The following is a 15,194-nucleotide window of genomic DNA, read 5'->3' as shown; positions in this document are numbered from 1 at the left end:
GACAACCATGGTGCATTTAATATTTCATTTATTTTTTCACTAGCCTTTTGACCATTCCCGAAAAGTTTTAGCTTGATTACCATAGAAAACCATGACTTATTGCAGATATGCTCTCTTGACAACCTGGATAAATATAGCGTCCTATGATTTAGTTCAATAGCTGCCTCAAGTTTCACTGAATGTTTCAATTTAATACCATTACCTGCTCATCAGTTATTGTATATGTGCTATTTCAAAAATCATGATGCACTTACTGTCTTTTGATTTAGTTCAACATTCCTCCTTATATTCTTTGAAGACTCCAAATTAATAAACTTCTTAGTTCCTGAGATATTGTAATTGTGCCTTTTTTGCAATCTTGGTGCACATAATTTCTCTTGATTTTTTTTTTTAGCACTCTCTTAATCATTACCTGACAGCTTGATCTTAATACCCTTAGAAGCTCCCAAGATGTTGCAGATCTGCTCTTTTTACAACATTGTTGCACATAGTGTGATATTGTTTATTTCAATATTCCCCTCGACATTCCCTGAAAGTTTCAACTTAGTATCAGGTTCTGCTCTCTGTTGGCTAGAGTGGAAATTCCGTCATTGGCTAAGTGTTTGTATTAATAAAGATTTACTTAACTTAGCTGTCCCTGAGATGTTGCAAATATGCCATTTTGAGATACACCTGAAAGTATATAGCGTGTTTTCAATTATCCTGAAAGTTTGAATTATACTGAAAGTTTCAACTTATTATCTTTAGCCAATATCGAAATATTGTAGGTACACCATTTTGACAACCTTGTGTCTTTTGATTTAGTTCCATATCCCCCTAAGCAGTCCATGAAATTTTTAACTAAACATCCTTAGCTATTCCTATTATTTTGTAGATGCGCCCGTTTGACTACTTGAATGCATATAGTGTCTTTTGATTTTGTTCAATTTGCTCACCATTAAGAGAAAATTTCAACTTCATACCTTTGGAAGTTTCTGAAGTATCGTTGTTATGCCCTTTAGGCAACCTGGGTGTACTTATTGTCGTATGATTTAATTCAATATTGGGCTCATCTTTCCCTTGAAGTTTCAACTTAATACCCTTAGAAGTTCCTGATGGTGATATATTAAAAATATGCCTTTTTTGTCAACTTGGATACACAACATGTCTTTTGATTGAATTCAACATTCCTCTGAGCATTCTCGAAAGTCCAAACTCAATGGCCAGGCCATTCTTGAGATATTTGACATACGCCGTTTGAAATCAAGGTTAAAGATAGTTCTTGAACTAAAATATTGATTCAATAGTGATTTTAGATAATATACTCGAAGAAAACCTCCTGGGAAGATGTTCAAAAGATTACATGCGACCTAAAACGGAATAAGAAAAAAATTTATCAAAGGCAGCGCAATAGCAGTGCCCAAGTAAAGAGCGATTTGGGCACAATGTGTAATTTTTTTCAGACCAGAGCACTTCTTATTTAAGAAATTGTCATGGAAATTTCGAAAGGGACTCATTCGATTGGAAATTGAAAGTTCCCTTGTCCTTTTTAATGGTCAAGAGTGGTTGAAGGGCAACTAGCCCACCGTCACCCATCATGTCCTCAAACACATCCAATCAAAATTTTGAGAGAGCCATTTTGTTCATTGTAGTTGAAATAAAGAGTAATTATGTATTTGAGGGTGACAACCTCCCCCACAGTTCTCAGGGCAAGGGCTGTAAGTTATAATAGTTGCCCAGTATTACCATAGAAGGGGTTTATGGAAATTGCGGTCGTTTAAACTTTGGAGGGGCTCATTGAATTGGAAACCAGAAGTTTTAGTGCCCTTTGCAAGAGTCAAAAGTGATCGAAGGACAACTACCCCGCCCACGACCTCTTTTACCCACGTGCATCCGATAGTAATTTCGAGATAGCCATTTTGTTCAAAATAGTGCAAAGATCGTATACCAAGGCCTTCTTGGTTGAAAAACCCCTCGGAACCTGGGGGTAATGGTTGTAAGTTATGCCCCGGGAGCATATAAGGTTTTTATTGAAGGACTGGTCATATAAACTTTAGAGACAGCTCATTTAATTGGAAATCAAAAGTTCTAATTCACTTTTAAGAGTCAAAAGTCATGGAGGTCTACTAGCCCTCCCCCAACGCCCTTTTCCTTAAACGCATCTGATTGAAATTAGGTGATAGCTATTTTGTTCAAAACAGTCCAAAGAACGAATAAATCCCTCCAAGGTTGACACAACCCACCAGAGCCCTAGGGCAAGGGTTGCAAGTTAGGCCCAGGAGGTACATAAGGTTTTTACAGAATGGGTGGTCGTATAAACATCGGATGGAGCTCATCTAATTGGAAATTGGAAGTTCTCTTCGCTACTTGCTACTTCGTTACTTCTCTACGGAAATTGGAAGTTCTCAACGCTGGAGCGTTGCCTTTGACCCAGGATCAAACTTGCAAACAATATAAGCTGTGGCAGTTTGTATCACTTGCAACCTTCACTCCAGAGGCTATGGGAACAAAGCCATCCCCGGTGGCATAGTAATTGGAGCTTCTGACTATTTTGAACAAAATATCCTTTTTGAATTTTGATCAGCTGTCTTTGGGGGAGGGTACCTAAAGAGAGCGGGGGAGGGAAGCTGGTTACCTTCCAATCTCTTTAGATTGTAAAAGAGGGTCCCGATACTTTCAATTTCTAATCAAAACGTCGATATTTCCGACGTTTCTTTGACAATTCCTTCCATAGGAGGCGACACGATAAAAAAAAACGACAAAACAATTATACATTGCACCCATACCAAGAATTGCCTATGATGAATGGAGACGGATAAATGTTTTTTTTTTTTTTCCTTTTTTGCATCATCATGTCGAGCCGGTGGTCATAAATGTCCATAGAAGGCTCAGTCAAAATAGAGAGAGTTTCCAGCTTTTTTAAGGTAGCAAAAGAGGCTGTGACACAACAGAGTATCAATTTCCGTCATTTTTGGCTTCAGAAAACACTTTTGCCCCGACAAGGTCAGATTGCTATCGAAGGTAAAACCTTGGATAACCATTTGGTCTAGGGCAAGAGCATTTCACTTGTGCACAGATTATTAGGCGGCTGTCAGTTCATATTTTTTTTTACGGAAGGTGGCGCTCGAGTGTCACTACGTGCATTTTATGACCTATATTTTCATCTTTCCATGATAAATTTCTTTTGATAAATTTCATCCCTCTGTCTGCATTCATCAATCAAAATGTTAAATTCTATTTTCACTGTCTATTGTAAGAAATAAATTAGATAATAATTTCTCGCAGGTTCTTTCCTAAAACTCTGTTCATCTTCATTTCATGGATTACTATTATCTTCAGAAATTAAAGTCCAATTTAGTAATACCAAAATCTAAAATATACCCTATCTACGGTATTGCTTCCCAAACAAGGTGTTTTGATTTTACGTATGCAGACGCAAAGACATCAATTATAGGACTTTCCTTACGGCAAGTCTGCGGTAATTATATAGGCATACTAAAAACTCATCTAAATTCAGTCATATTACCTTATTATGTGGATTCCTGTTTTCAGCCTTGAACCCTTTTGAGTAATTTCAGTGCATTCGTACTGAAAGATTTACCGAAATTTTACACTCCAGCTTCTTGTGCGCAATTAAATAAAAAAAAAACAAGTTTTTTTAACTGAAAGTAAGGAGCGACATTAAAACTTAAAACGAACAGAAATTACTTCGTATATGAAAGGGGCTGCTTCCTCATCAACACCCCGCTCTTTACGCTAAAGTTTGACTCTTTCTCTCAATTCTACTTTATTAAACAGTACAAAACTTTAGCGTAAAGAGTGGGGCGTTGATGAGGAAGCAGCCCCTTTCATATACGAAGTAATTTCTGTTCGTTTTAAGTTTTAATGTCGCTCCTTACTTTCAGTTAAAAAAAACTTGTTTTTTTTTATTTAATTTCTGAACGTTTTTGAATCAATGCATGTTTTGATTTTGGCTCTCCGCAGAGGAATAATTAAAACGAAATTTGCATATTTATTTTATTTTTGCTAAATGGCTTTCTCATAATTTTGATCGAATAATTTTGAGAAAAAAGTGCGAGGGAGGAAGTCTAGTTGATCTCCGATTTTTTGGCTAATTAAAAAGGCAACTAGAACTTTTTAATCTTTTACGAATCTTTTTATTAGTAAAAGATATACGTAACTTATAAATTATCTTACGTAAAGAACTTCTGTATTTTTATGTTTTTATTACATATATGAGGGGGTTCGCCCCCTCTACAGTACCTCGCTCTTTACACTAAAGCTTAAATTTTGTCCCAATTCATTAAGAATGACCCCTGAATCAAAAAAGCTGTAGAATAAATAATTGAAATTCTTAAAAAGTAATTTAGCGTAAAGAGTGAGGTATTTCGAGGAGGTGAGCCCCTCATATGGGTAATAGTTTCTGTTCGTTTTAAGTTTTAATGCTCCTCCTTACTTCCAGCTGAAAAAAAAATCATATTATTTTTTCATTGTTTTTTTTTTTTTAAATAATGCTAGTAAATCCTGCGCTCCCTTCATGGAAATATTCTTCTTCCATGACAAATTCCTCGATGGAAAGCTCCCCCAGAATATCCCCCTCTTCTCAACCCCTCCCCCAACCAAACAATCCCCCTGAAAACGCCTGTAAACTTCCCAATAACCATTACTATATGTAAGCACTGGTCAAAGTTTGTAACTTGTAGCCCCTCCCACGGAGACTTTGGGGGAGTAAGTCGTCCCCAAAGAAATAATTATAAGATTTTACGACTACGCTGAATAAAATGGCTATCTCAGAATTTTGATCCGTTGACTTTGGGAAACTCATTAGCGTGGGTTGGGGCCTAGGTGCCCTCCAATTTTTTCGGTCACTTAAAAAGGTCACTAGAACTTTTCATTTCCGTTAGAATGAGCCCTCTCGCAAAATTCTAGGACAACTGGGTTGATACGATCACCCCTGGAAAAAAACAAACAAACAAATAAACACGCATCCGTGATCTGCCTTCTGGCAAAAAATACAAAATTCCACGTTTTTGTAGATAGGAGCTTGAAACTTCTACAGTAGGGTTCTCTGATACGCTGAATCTGATGATGTGATTTTCATTACGATTCTATGACTTTTAGGGGGTGTTTCCCCCTATTTTCTAAAATAACACAAATTTTCTCAGGCTCGTAACTTTTGATGGGTAAGACTGAACTTGATGAAACTTATATATTTAAAATCAGTATAAAATGCAATTCTTTTGATGTAGCTATTGGTATCAAAATTCCCATTTTTAAATTCCATTTTTTAGAGTTTTGGTTACTATTGAGTCGGGTCGCTCCTTACTACAGTTCGTTACCACGAACTGTTTGATAATCTTTGCTCCTACTCATCAGTTTTTTTTTATATATAGTAAAAATGAATGACACATTATTTACCAGATGACACATTATTTGCCAGGTGACTATTTACCAATAATGTTTAATTAAAAAAAGATATTTTTTCTTCAAAAGAAGTTTTTCAAAGAAAAGTAAAGAACTTCATTGAGCCAAAGACGAGCAGAAATAAAGTCAAGTAATTTGTCAAGCTTAAAAGTACCATGAATCACTATCAATAAATAAATAAATAAATAGAATTGATTTAGTTTCACTCCTCAACTTCTAGTGAAAAATAAAACTTTAACACTGTATTCTGTTCCTAAATACATTGCATCTAAGCTATTTGAAAACCTGGATGTACTTACACCCTTTTAAATTTAGTTCTATAGTGAGAGTAGAAGTAGTAATATTAGCCTAGTAGCCCTGAAAGTTTCAACTTGATACCCACAGTCGTTCTTGAGTTCTGCTGAGAAGGTTTTTTGACAACCAGCATGTACATAGTGCCTTTTGATATAGTTTTAAAGCAACACAAACTTTCTATGAAACTTTTTACTTAATGCCCTATCCCATAGGATATAATACCTAGATATCTTGCCAATCTGGTCTATTTTGACAACCTGGATGTACTTAAACTGTTTTGATTTAATGCAATAGTACCGGTAATTTTGACAGTAGTAGTAGTAGCAGAATTAGCAGTAAAAGTGGTAGTAATATTGGTAGCTCTTAAGGTTTTAGCTTAATACCCTAAGGTGTTGCTGAGATATCGCTAATACACGCCTTTCATAACCCAATTATAGATAGTGTGTTTTGATTTAGTTCAACACTGCCCTCACCATTCCCTGAAAGTCTTACTAATACCCTTAGTATTTGTAATAGCAGTAGTCATAGCAGCAGACGTAGTTATAGATGCGTTAGGTGTGGCATTAGTACTGCAGTAATAGTATTCACATTCTTCCTTTTTGGTCTAGTTCAAGGCTTCCTCCTCATGCTCTGATATGCTGCTGATTCGTCCTTGTGACAGTCTGCATACACAAAGCGTGTTTCAAAATTAAGTTAACATCTCATTCAGAACTTCTTGCTAGTTGCATTACCATGCACAGAGCGTCTTTTGGTTAATTTATCATCCCCCATAACACGCCCAGAAAGTTTCCACTTAGTACTCTAAGCTGCTCATGAGAAAATGCTAATACATCCTTTTTGCAACCTCAATGCACATTATGGATTTTGACTTAGTTCATCATTCCCAAAATATCCCCTGAAAATTTTGCCTTAATACCCTTAGCCTCAGTAGAAGTAGTTGTTTAGACGAAGTAATAGTAGCATATTTTTGTCTGGTTGTCTTCTTTGGTATATTGAACTAAAAGATAACCTTTGCGTTCAGAATTTTCATGTGGTCCGTGGTCATGTATTATGAAGAGGTCTACCATCCCCTGAATCTTAGCTGACATTGGACTTTTTTCCTGCAATTTAGAATTTCTGAACGAATGCTCTAATAGAAGAGTAATCTGATGATTTCCTATTTTTTAAGGCAATTGGTGAATTAAAAATTCATTCACTCTTTAATCAAACAGTTCGTGGTAACAAACTGTAGTAAGGAGCGGCCCGGCCCAATAGTAAACAAAACTCTAAAAAATGGAATTTTGATACTAATAGATACATAAAAAAAAATTATTTTTATGATGATTTTAGATATATAAGTTTAATCAAATTTATTCTTACCTATAAGAAGTTACGAGCCTGAGAAAATTTGCCTTATTTTGGAAAAAAGGGGGAAAAACACCAGGAAAGTCATAGTATCTTAACGAAAATCAAACCATTGTATTCAGTGTATGAGAGAACCCTACTGTAGAAGTTTCAAGCTCCTATCTCCAAAAATGTGGAATTTCGTATTTTTTGCCAGAAGAACGATCACAGGTGCGTGTTTATTTGTGTTTTTTTTTTTTTTTTGTTTGTTTGTTTTTTTTTCCAGGGGTGATCATATCGACTCAGTGGTGCTAGTATGTCGTGAGAGGACTCATTCTAACGGAAACTAAAAGTTTTAGTGTGATTTTTAAGTGACCAAAAAAATTGGAAGGCACCTGGGGCCCCTCCCACGCTTAATTTTTCCCAAAGTCATCGGATAAAAATTTTGCGATAGCCATTTTGTTTAGCATAGTCCAAAAACCTAATAATAATGTCTTTGGGGACGAATTATTCCCCCACAGTCCAAGGGGGAAGGGCCGCAAGTTACAAAATTTGATCAGTGTTTAACTATAGAAATGGTTATAAGAAAGTGTACAGACCTTTTTAAGGGATTTTTTTTTGGTTGGAAGGGGGGTTGAGGGGATGGGTAAGCTGGGGGGATCTTTCCATGGAGGAATTTGTCAGGAGGGAAGATAATTTCCATGGAGGGATCGCATAATATTCTAGCACTATTAAAAAAAACAATGAAAAAATAAATATGGAGAAGTTTTTCAACTGGAAGTAAGGAGCCCACCCCACTCTAGATGAAATTCTGATAAGTGACCAAAAAAATTGGAAGGCACCTGGGGCCCCTCCCACGCTTAATTTTTCCCAAAGTCATCGGATAAAAATTTTGCGATAGCCATTTTGTTTAGCATAGTCCAAAAACCTAATAATAATGTCTTTGGGGACGAATTATTCCCCCACAGTCCAAGGGGGAGGGGCTGCAAGTTACAAAATTTGATCAGTGTTTAACTATAGAAATGGTTATAAGAAAGTGTACAGACCTTTTTAAGGGATTTTTTTTGGTTGGAAGGGGGGTTGAGGGGATGGGTAAGCGGGGGGATCTTTCCATGGAGGAATTTGTCAGGAGGGAAGATAATTTCCATGGAGGGATCGCATAATATTCTAGCACTATTAAAAAAAACAATGAAAAAATAAATATGGAAAAGTTTTTCAACTGGAAGTAAGGAGCAGCATTAGACTTAAAGCGAACAGAAATTATTCCGCATATGTGGGGTTCATCTCTCCTAAATACCTCGCTATTTACGCTAAAGTATTTTTAGTAATTTCAACTATTTATTCTACGGCCTTTGTGATTCAAAGGTCATTCTTAAAGAATTGGGGCGAAAATTAAGCTTTAGTGTAAAGAGTGGGGTATTGACGAAGGGCCAAACCCCTCACATACGTAATAAAAATATACAAATATAGAATTTCGTTATGTAAGTTAACTCGTAAGTTGCGTATATTTTCTACTAATAAAAACGTTCATAAAAAAATAAATGTTCTAGATGCCTTTTTAACTAACCAAAAAATTGGAGGGCAACTAGGGCTCCTCCCCCATCCCTTTTTTCTCAAATTCTCCCGATCAAAACTAAGAGAAAACCATTTAGCAAAAAAAAAAAAAAAATGCAAATTGCGTTTTAGTTATTCTTGTGCGGACAGCCAAAATCGAAAACTGTATTAATTCAAAAACGTTCAGAAATTAAATGAAAAAGATAAGTTTTTTAACTGAAAATAAGGAGCGGCATTAAAACTCAAAACTAACAGAAATTACTCCGTATATCAAAGAGGCTTTTCCCCCTTCAATGCCCCGCTCTTTACGGTAAAGTTTTTTTTTAACTGTTTCAGAAAGTAAAGTTGAGGGAAAGAGTCAAAGTTTAGCGTAAAGAGCGGGGTGTTGAGGAGGGAATAGCCCTTTTAATATACGGATTAATTTCTGTTCGTTTTAAGTTTTAATGTCACTCCTTACTTTCTGTTAAAAAACTTGTATTTTCATTTAATTTCCTTCAAAAAACTGATTTGTCTGTTAGATTTGGAATAGACATAACTCAGATAATTTATGTTATCATAGTGGTATTTTTATAACGAATTGCACGTACATATAGGTATTTTTTCATAGATACAGCATTTAATAAAATATGTTATTTCGGTTTCAAATTCCTGCAATAAGTTTACACCAGCGTTACATAAACAAATAATTGAACTTGAACATTGTTTGTGAGCAATATTTTGGTTAGAGAGTGTGGAAAACTAACGAGGACAAAAACTCGATATTATCCCCCCTCCCTTCAAAGGAAGAAAAACAACACCTTCTATAGTGTCTCTTAGCATTCATTCACAACGTGATTTTATTCACAATATGAATATATATATATATATATATATATATATATATATATATATATATATATATATATATATATATATATATATATATATATATATATATATATATATATGTATGTATAAATATATATATATATATATATATATATATATATATATATATATATATATATATATATATATATGTTAATATTTGTACGTACATATTTTAGCTCGACAATAAGTGCGCAAGGGGCTATGGTTATATTGGATGGACGAAAGGCTACATGGAAGCAGATTCATAGTACAGTAGACCAAGTGCAAGCAAGTCTGGGGCCCTTGATACATACCCTAGTTGCAATTAGACCCGAAAGTGCATGGGACTCTCAGAATGTTGATTGCATGAAAGGAAAAAGAGATTTGAAAGTGACATATTCGACTGTTGGTAAATTGAGCAGAATTATAGATCAGGATCAGCTAGTTGTAGAACTTGGTGGAAACATGATATATAAACATGATCAGTGGGTCCGAAACCAACTGGTAAGCGTTTTGTTTTTCTAATGTGCCACATTTTGCATTTACTCTCTTCTTTCATATGCATAATAAATATCAGCATTTTTCTATATGACGAATCGAAAACCACGTATTTTAGGATTGTAATATTTTGTTGTAAACAAGAAAAAGAACTTCAGCGAAGTTCTCGTTTTCGCTAAAAGTTTTCTTACATCCTCTGTGTTTCATTAAAGAATATGCCTTTTTTTTCAATATCAGTAGAAGTGGGGTGTAGTCTTTACGTACCTTTATTTTTACTCATGCAATTTTTGTGAAATTAAAGACCGCACAATGAAGTGCGAGTCAGAGTTTGGAGGCTCCCTGCGTCCTAGATTTTTTTTGGGTGGAGGGCAGGGTTTAAAAGGAAATAACCTTTCTCTGTGTAGAAAATAAATTTCTATCCATCCATTAGCAGGAACAATTATACTTTTTCTTATCACGTATTATGATATTACAATCTTAAGGAAAACATGTTTTCCTAGCTCTCCTCTGACTGACGTACCACATATAGTCATCAAAGAAAGTGGAATTTACCAAAGTGATAAATAGTAGCTAAATTCACCAAATTCATCTATTATCAAGGGATAGACTCACCAAAGACGAAGTGTGTAAATAGTGGGGCAAAATAAAAAATAATATGCTTATATTTTTCGTCTATCTTCCCCTCTCTCTTCTATCTTTTCTGCTCTTTGTGTCTTACTATCATTTTATCATAATTAGTTGTTTAAAGTTCGGAAAAGCTGCCTGTTCTTCTACTTTGTGACAGTAAATTAGGAGATCTGTCCCCTTCCCCTAAAAAATATCTTTTTGTATATAAATGTTTTTTTTTGTATCTTTGTATTTTTCATATATCATATAATTCGTTTTTTGGAGTTTTTCTAAGTTTGCCCCAGAAGCTGTAGAGATCATTAATTAACTTAGTAACAACAATTCATCGGAGCACCAAACCGCTTGAGGCAAACACAGCTACACACGCTCCTCGATGGTATTCTATTGAAAGCCTCCCTCTTTACACCTTCTCAGGAAGTTCCTGTTTCCTTTAAATCTTTCTTTATGACATCCTCCCACCCTATCCGTGGACAACGTGCTTTCTGTTTAGCCCAAAACGGTTGGCAGAAAAGGTCAATCTCTGGCAATCTGCCATCCTTCATCCGCAGAACGTGCCCTAGCCTTCTCAACATTTCTCTCATTATAGCCCTAGTAAGCGAGATTGAACCAAACTTTACAGCCTACTTTTTCCAATACGGTCAGTAGGGCCAGGTACCTAGAACAATCCGTTGGCAATTTCTCTGGAAAACATATTGCAAATCTTCATTCACTTTTCAGAGCACCCATGCTTCAGAGCCATATTTGACTACTGTCATCACTGTCATGGCTTCTAATATTCTAATCTTGGTTCGCACACTTATCTTCCTATTATTTCAAACTTTTATTAACTTTGTTAAAACACCTTAGCCTTGGCTATTCTACTTTTAACATCTTCAGTGATCCCACCTGATCAATCTGTTCGTTACCTATTCTATCCCCCTGAACAGGCAAAAGCTCTAAAAGCTCATTAATTTTGCTCACACTTTCATCTAGCATGCTTAAAACATCAGCATAATCTAAGTCCAGGAGAGTTTTTCCTCTCTATTTGATTCCGTGGTCTCCCATTGTCTTTCCTGTGTTTTTTAAAACTAAGTCCTTCAAAATGATCCGTATAAAGGGGGATAGAACACAATCCTGCTTAAATCCTGACTTAAAACGAAAACAGCTGTTAACCCTATTTTTTACCTTAACCACAATAGTTTTATTCTCATATATAGCACTATTCACTTTAATGTATTTGTCTGGAATGCCATACAAGGATAAAACCTTTGCTAAAGCTCTTCTATCAACAAGAATTGACCGCTTGCTCATAATATACAAAACTGAGGACCAAAGTTATTTGATAACTCAGGCACTTTTCAATCATTGATCTAAGAGTGAAAATTTTGTCGACACATCCTCTGCCTTTTTTTAAAACAACACTGTTCTTCTCTTAAAACTTTGTCCACAGCAACTCTCAGTCTATAAAGTTTCATATTACTAAGTAATTTGCTACCTACAGACGCCACTCTAATGCCTTGATAATTACCACAATCACTATTATCACATTTTGTTATACAGTGGTTTAATTAAGGTTCTCCTAAAATCATTAGATGCTTTCCCCTTTTCAAAAATCATATTCATAATCTTTAGCAACTTATTTTTAACCTTATAGCCGCCATATATAAGAATCTCATTTACTTCACTATCAGCACCTGAAGCCTAATTATTTTTTAATCCTTTAAGTACCATCGCTAATTCTTCCTCGCAAAACAAATCTTCCTTCACATCCAAGGCATCACAAACTTTTTCATTTTCCACTATATCTTTTCCTGCAACTCTATTTCGATTTAGCGCATTCTCAAAATGTTTTGCCCGCATCTCTTTCATTTCATCCTTATCACTAATTGTGGCCCCATTCCTATCTGTAACTGGGACAAGTCTAGATTGACTACTCCCTCTCAATTTATTAACATTGTAGTACAATATTCTACTATTATACTGTCTAGCTGCATCTTCCGGATACTCGGCAATTTTATCCATGGCCTCCACCTCACACCTCTTAGCTCATATTTTAATGCTTTCTCCGCTTTCTTTACATTCCTTTTGTTTTCGTATGATCAACCACTCAGGTAATTCGTTTACAAGCCCCTTCTCCTCTCTGATAAACATAAAGCTTTTTACTAATATTCCTTGCTGTGGTCCTAAATTTCTTCCCTAAGACCATCAGCAACTTCACAAATTGTTTTTGCTAAAGATATTTTAATGCATCTTTCACGTTGTCAAACTTGGAACTTTCCAGTTTAGTATTTGATAGTTCCTGGAATATTTCTGTCAAATTCTCATCCTGGTGTCATCCAACATCACAGCTTCTCGGAAGGTAGTTACCCTTCCAAAATTTCAGCTTCACATTAACCCTAGACACCAGAGCATGGTAATCTTTACTTTTAACATCAGTAGCATCACCTTTATATACCCTAGTATCTTTTATTGATCCTGCTGGTCTTCGGTTTACAATAACATAATCAGTGAGGTTTGCTGTCTTACTATCACGTGAACACCATGTTAACTTATGGGCCATTTTATGACCAAACACCGTATTGGCTATAACTAGCTACAAAATTGTGACAGTCTATAGCCATTGCTAATTTCTTTTCCTAAAAGAAAATTCCTCGGTCAAAAGGGACCGGAGGGGAACTATCTACCTGCTCTTTACCCCAAATTAATCAGATCTAATGTTTAACATAGCCAGAAAGTCAAAACTCAAAGTTATAATTTAGAAATAAAAAAAAGAAAAAAGAGTAGAAGATCGTTTCACACAGTCTTCACCTTGGTAATAATTGGACTTCTTTCATAAGTTCACCCAGGGGATTATTCAGAAAAAGAAGTATTGTCGAAATGTTTATTTAAACAACAATTGTAGCTAAAATGGCTAATTTGATGTTGATCTACAAAACATGTTATTATGCACTATTATATAATGACGTAAAAAAAGGGAAGAAATAGTTTTGGTAGCAGTTTGTCAGAGCACGCACAAGCACAAGTTTTAGCTTCTGTCTCGTACGACTGACTGTCGGGGCTTTTGGGGGTGTCACGGTCAGCAGGGTTAGACAGCAGCATTTTGCCAAACCTCAGGATAAGGTCACCCAAAAGGAGTTCTAAACTTTGAAGTTCAAGGGTTGTTTGATCATCGTGGTAGGAATGTCTCTATTACTTAGGATGATCCTGGTTTCCCGTTTTTGGACTGACTCTAGTTCCTGCATTAGATAGGCGGTTCTTAATACTTACGGGTCCCAGACGGGACAGGCGCATTCGAGTGTGGGGCTTACGTAGCACAGGTATGCCAGAAGAAGACTTTGAGTGTTGCACCCGAAGTGACACATTTTGAAAGGGTTTGCAGATCTGCGTTAGCTTTACGGGTCACACTATTAATATGGATATTAAAGGTGCAATCATGTGAGAAAATGACACCTAGTATTTTCACCTCACTCACAACAGGGAAAGTAACTCCAGAGGGAACGAGGGTTCAGTCTAAGTATGTGACTCAACAGAGTTAATAGTCAATTTTGTATCAGAGCACTATGAACTTAGTAGATCGAAAGGGATTTCGGGGAATTGCTTGGTGGGGACATTGCCGTGAAGAAGACATGCGAATAAGAGCGACAAATCATCGACAAATTTGTATTATGTAGTTGATGATGGCAAGAAACGTTATTCCTGCCAGTTTCATCCCTTGTGGGGCAGCGTATGTTATTTTAGTCCACTCTGACTCACAGTCCTCTTCGTGTAAAGCAAATACTCTTTGCCGTCTTTCAGACAGAAAATCAAGCACAATGGCTAGCGTTTGGCGTTTGGCACCCATTCGTCTCAGGTTTTGGTAGGCAACTAGGGGTGACTGGAGATTAAAAGCTTTGCGAAAGTCGATGGCTGCCAGGTCGACAAAACAGCCTTGGTATTTAAGCCACTTCAGGATCTGATCGTACATTCTGATTAGTTATATAGACGTCCCAAATTTTGGTAGTCCGCCATATTGGTATTTGTCGATAGTCTCACTTACTTGCTCTAGTAGCCGTCGGAAGATGAACGATTCTGTCACTTTTGTTAGGCGTGGCGTTAGGGAGATTGGTATTAAATCATCACACGACCTGGGTGGGTTCACTGAGAATTGCACGCATATGGACCTTTTTCCACAATCTAGGGAGGGTCCTGGATGCAAAGCACTGGTTTATAAGAATCGAGAGTGGCAGGGATAGGAATAAAGCAAATTCACGTATGAGCTTTGCAGGGATTTCGCCTGGGAAAGGACGTACGTCTGTCTTCATTTTCCTGATTTCACTATACACTCAAATTCACTGAGTGAATACACCCCAAATAAAGCTCACTTCTCCCTGTCTGTGTGTTTTGATGGTGCCAGCTGCTGTATTCAATGAAACCCAGCTTCGTACTATCATATCTTTCAACAAAGCGTGTGCTACAGTAGTGAAGCAGCTTTTGTTCTTCGTGTGAAGCAGAAAACAGAACAAGCTAAGGAATCAGTTCGTTTAGGGAAGAGAAAGAAAAATAGCAAGCAACAACGTCTTGCAAACGTTATAGCATTTAAATAAGACCCAGTTCAGAGTCCTTAACTGCGACAAAATTTGAACAATGGATGCCGCATATAAAAGCAAATGGTTGCTGCTTTCTATTTC

The 15,194-nt window shown here is 36.2% G+C and overlaps 1 protein-coding gene across 3 annotated transcripts in view; it reads left to right on the top strand.

Annotated features, from left to right (window-relative positions):
* LOC136033822 (SEC14 domain and spectrin repeat-containing protein 1-B-like) overlaps positions 1 to 15,194 on the top strand; it is a 128,501-nt gene that overhangs the window by 45,420 nt on the left and 67,887 nt on the right. For all 3 annotated transcript variants that reach the window (XM_065714749.1, XM_065714750.1, XM_065714748.1), the window contains one exon: positions 9,621 to 9,927. In XM_065714749.1, coding sequence (XP_065570821.1) covers positions 9,621 to 9,927 — 307 coding nt within the window. The remainder of the gene's footprint in view (positions 1 to 9,620; positions 9,928 to 15,194) is intronic.

Source organism: Artemia franciscana, chromosome 12 (genome assembly GCF_032884065.1).
Source record: "Artemia franciscana chromosome 12, ASM3288406v1, whole genome shotgun sequence".
Lineage (NCBI taxonomy): Eukaryota > Metazoa > Arthropoda > Branchiopoda > Anostraca > Artemiidae > Artemia > Artemia franciscana.
Note: the sequence above shows the minus strand (reverse complement) of the source record. Positions and strands in the feature narration are given on the sequence as shown.